The following is a 4,469-nucleotide window of genomic DNA, read 5'->3' on the forward strand; positions in this document are numbered from 1 at the left end:
CAGGGGACGCGGGTTCGATCCCTGGTCAGGGAACTCAGATCCCACATGCCACGGGGATGCAACTAAGCCCGCGGGCCGGAACTATTGAGCTCGCGTGCCTCAACTAGAGAGCCCACGTGCTGCAAACTACAGGGCCCACGCGCTCTGGAACCCGCGTGCTACAACTAGAGAGAAGCCCTCGTGCCGCAATGAAGAGCCCTCATGCCTCAACGAAGCCCCTGCTTGCCACAACTAAGGCGGGAGGCAGCCTAAATAAATAAATAGATAGTTAGATAGATAAATAAATAAATAAATAAATACGTTAAAAATAAATAAATAATAAAAGGGCACAGGAGTGGAAAATGAGTGTCAGCACGAGCATTCAGAATCTCGGTATCCACTCTTCCTCTCATCACCGCCAACTAGCAAGCGCGCAGGATGAAATGCGCATGCGCACATCTCCTCCGCCAGCGGCTCCTGGGCGGCAGCCTGCGGATTGCGCACGCGCGCGGTGTGCGGTCGCCGCGGAGACGCGTGGCCCTAGCCTGGCCTTAACCTGGCCCTCGGCGCCCGGAGCTTCCAGCTCAGCCGCAGCAGGTCTCGTTCTGCCCCAGGCGCGGGGGGCGGCCCCGAGGGGCGGATGGACTGCGGCGGTGGGGGCGGGGCGTCGGGGGATGGCGAGGAGGAGGAGGAAGAGCGAGAGGGCGGCACGGCGGCCTCGCAGGGGTCCAGACTGCCCCCCATCTCGGGTTGCGCCTCAGAACTGACCAAACGGAAGGTGAAGAAGAAAAAGAAGAAGAGAAAGACCAAGGGGTCTGGGAAGGGGGACGGTAAGAGAAGCAGCTAGCGCGTCCGCCTCAGCTCCCATACCTGAGATTCTTCTCCGAGGACACCCACCCCACCCCTCAGAGACCCCCACCTACTTGGGGACCTTAAGCCCAGAAACAGAAACTCGCCGGTCCCAATCAGAGGTCCTCCCTCTCTCCGCACGATAATGATCCAGCCCTCCGCACAAAGACCATACATGTCCGCATAGACCCCAAATCCTGCGTCAAGAATTCTCACGCCACAGAGCCTCCCAGCCCCACACTGTGACTCCTAGCTTTACACAGACACTCACTCATCTTCCTCATCCCTCAGTCCAAGCTTAAAATCCTGAACATCTATACCTTCCCCACAGAAATCTCAAGCCCTCCTACAGAGATGCCCCCATCCTCACACAGAGACTGTCCCCATCCACAGATACTAAGGCACTAGTGACAGATGCTATCACTCATACACAGAATCACAGGCTCCTGCCTTCCGCCTGGACACCCTCCTTTCACCCTCATTTGTTAGGGGCACCTGCCTCTGGTTGCTATGTAGACACCCGGGACACGCATATAAAGTATGCTCCCTGTACAGACCACCCTTCCTTTTCCCTCATCTACCAAGGCCACCCTTCGACTGCACACAAAACACCATCACACCAGTCCCTGCTACACACTCTTATAATCCCTGACACCCTCAACAACACCCCCCTTCTATCAATATAATCACCAAATAAAGCTAAAGCACAGATACCCCAGCAGGCACACACATTCACAGTCTGCACAGACAAGCAGACACTCTGCTACATACTCACATGCCTAGACCTCTCCAGTACACGTATGACCATACACGTGGGGTTCTCACTCCAGGCCCTCCTGTGGACACTTCACAGACGTACACCCACTAACAGCTGCCACAAAAGCACGGAGCCCTACGGCTCACCGAGCTCCTCTCACAGAACGCCCTGGGAGCTCGACAAAGGCCCTGAGCACCCGTTTGTGGAGAGAGTGCAACAGTGACCTAGAACGCACCTGTCCACGGGTGCTGTAAGTCTCCACTGTCCTTGTGTGGTTCACCTCGGTGGCTCTTGTCTGTTAGGGAGGTGGCTCTCTCCGACCCTGGCACAGCTGCCCTGACCTCCAGCACGACTAGTCCTGGGTTCATGTTTCTGGGTCCTGGCCCTCTTTATGCAGAACCAGCTCCCCTGACAAGCTGAAGGCAGAAGGCCCGACGGGCAGATTATAATTACTTCTCCAGTTGGGATCATAAGAAAAAGGCAAGAAAACAATTCTGGAGTTTAGGTCAATAGGCTCCATGTGTATCTGCCAAACCAAATGAGGAAATTTCTTATCATTTTAGCTTAGCTTCTGTCTCTAAAGATTACAGTGGCATGTACCTCATACTGTCAGCAGGGGACACCAAATAATTTTCAGGGAGTAGGAAGGTATAGGAATGCCAAGAGAGGATTTTTTTCTTATTTTCTTCTCCCTTTTTTTTTTTTTTTGGTGGGGAGAGGGAGATTCCTCTCTCCCAAAGAAACAGGATGAGCTGATTAAAGAATCACAAGTTGTAGTATTGTATATGCATGTTATATAATTCAGAAGGGCTGTTAATATTTTTAAAAATCAGTAAAAGCCACACAGAAGAAGTATTTCCTGGCTTAGCAGAATGCTTTCCACAGTCAGATTTAGGAAGCTTTTCTGTTGTTCTTCATTTCTTCCATCATAAAGTGTCTAGAATAGGGGTAAGTCATAGGCTCCCAGAACTGGGCAGTACCTTGGCGAGCATGTGGGTAGGTGAGGTGGGGGGCAGTGTGGAAGGACAGGGCCCTGGCAATCGCGTGTGTGTTCAAATCCCGGCTCTGCCACCTGCTTTGTGACATCGGCAACTGACTGAAACGTTGGGAGTCTGTTTCCTCACCTGGAAAATAGGGCTGACGGCCTTTACCCAGAGGACCTGGCACATAGTACATGCTCAATAAATGGTTCCTCCCTCCCCAAAATGACCACCCAAAGCATGTAGGCAGTGGATGTGGACGGGGCTGGTGGGCTTGGCCACCTGAGGCCCCAGGTGAGGAGGGGCCTCCAGGTCCCCCCTCACATCTTTAGTAGTTTGGGCATCACCCCCAAGCAGGCTGAGGGCAGACATCACAAACGCTAACACTACCATCTGCTCAGCAGATAAACATCAGAGTCGAGGCCTGAAGACTCAGCAGCTGTCTCCATCCTTCCGTGACATCTTAAGTCCCAGCAAAGATCATGGCCCGGGGCCAGAGCACGGACAGGACAGGGATGAAAGCAAGCTCACCCCCACTTACTCCTCCGCCGTATGTCTCCCCCGCTTTGCTGAAATAGAAGAGACCCTTTCCAACCAGATCAACGAAAGTCTGCGTTGGGATGGCGTTCTCGCCGACCCAGAGGCAGAAAAGGAAAGGATTCGCATTTACAAGCGGAACCGGAGGAAGCGGTACCGGGTTTGGGCCCTGAAGGGCTTCCACTCTGACCCCGGTGACGAGGAGGCCCCAGAGAACGCAGCCTACCTCTCTGACCAGACGGCGGCAGCGGCGGCCGGCAGCCCTCGCTGACAGCCAAGCTCCCCAATCGCTGCTTTGAAGGAAACCTTATCCCGAAGTTCCTCCACCTGATTTAGCTACTGCTCCACCTGAGTGAAAGCCCACCTGTGACACGGACAGCTTATCATTTATCCTTACCACACAGTTATGTGTTTAAAAAAGAAGAATAAAAATAAAAGGAAATCAGACCTACCTCTGAAGGAAGCCTGTGTCTGGTGTGTTGAGCTCCACTCACCTTCCACCAAAACGCTGCTCGAGGCCCCGGAAGCCACAGCTCCTTCCTTAAGGGGGTAAGCAAGTTAATGCACAAAATTCTTTTCCGAATGTCCTTTTTTTCCTCACATAAGCTGGCATCTCTTTGTTATTTAATTTCCCATCACAATTAGATATCTATAATCTCCCCCACCCACAAAAAAATGAGAAAGTGTGTAAATTGTATCAATTCTAAATTTTAAACTAATTTCATGGGTAAAATTCCTCACACAGTATGCTTTCAGAAGCCCAAGGAAAATGCCCCGAATTCCCTAAAGCCTTTTTTTTTTTTTTTAAATTAAATATACTCCCTGCCCTATGTGGCCTTCAAAATAAGTGAGTTCCAGAACATCATCTTTGGGAGGTTATTATGGAAAGTCTCAAAAGGAATATTGCTTCTCTTATCAATATGGGCCTCCTCTAATCCCCCAAGACAGCGTTTCAAGCAAAGTTCTGGAGCATTAAAAGGGCCCTACAACACTACTTGTTCTAAGTTAATATTCTTCTTTTCCACAAATATTGAGTGAGGGCCATGTGCTGCCTTAGTTTGGGTTCTTCCAGAAGCAGACAAAGACTGCACTGCAAGTAGATTATCTCAATGGGGAGGATGCAGGGAAGGGGAGACGGCCAATCCAGGGACACTATTAAACCAGCTTCCATACTGGGCAACAGGGCCTCAGTCCCACAGGGCAACACTCAGGATTATCCCCGCACAGGGTGAGGGAGCTGGGGTGTTATACTCCCTAGAGGCATTGGCTGATGGGTCCTGGGGGTGTTGGTTTCCTGGCATTTCCAGCCTGCCACACGTGGACCAGAGAGCAACCTCAGCTCCGGTGGGCAGGGCGGGGGGGCGGGG

At 51.9% G+C, this 4,469-nt stretch overlaps 1 protein-coding gene across 1 annotated transcript; it reads left to right on the plus strand.

Annotated features, from left to right (window-relative positions):
* Nucleotides 1–604: 604 nt before the first annotated feature.
* LIAT1 (ligand of ATE1) lies at nt 605–3,573 on the plus strand. Its single transcript, XM_007123595.4, has 2 exons — nt 605–809; nt 2,970–3,573. The coding sequence occupies exons 1-2, from the start codon at nt 620–622 to the stop codon at nt 3,371–3,373; spliced, it is 594 nt and encodes a 197-aa protein (XP_007123657.4). The 5' UTR covers nt 605–619; the 3' UTR covers nt 3,374–3,573.
* Nucleotides 3,574–4,469: the final 896 nt, after the last annotated feature.

This window comes from Physeter macrocephalus, chromosome 14, assembly GCF_002837175.3.
Source record: "Physeter macrocephalus isolate SW-GA chromosome 14, ASM283717v5, whole genome shotgun sequence".
In the NCBI taxonomy this organism is placed as follows: Eukaryota; Metazoa; Chordata; class Mammalia; order Artiodactyla; family Physeteridae; genus Physeter; species Physeter macrocephalus.

What these genes read in the sequence shown, in the direction of transcription:
- LIAT1 (XM_007123595.4), top strand. Translation starts at nt 620, where the DNA reads ATGGACTGCGGCGGTGGGGGCGGGGCGTCGGGGGATGGCGAGGAGGAG. An exon ending in GGGGTCTGGGAAGGGGGACG is followed by an intron (nt 810 to 2,969) that starts GTAAGAGAAGCA and finishes TCTGCTCAGCAG; the next exon opens with ATAAACATCAGAGTCGAGGC.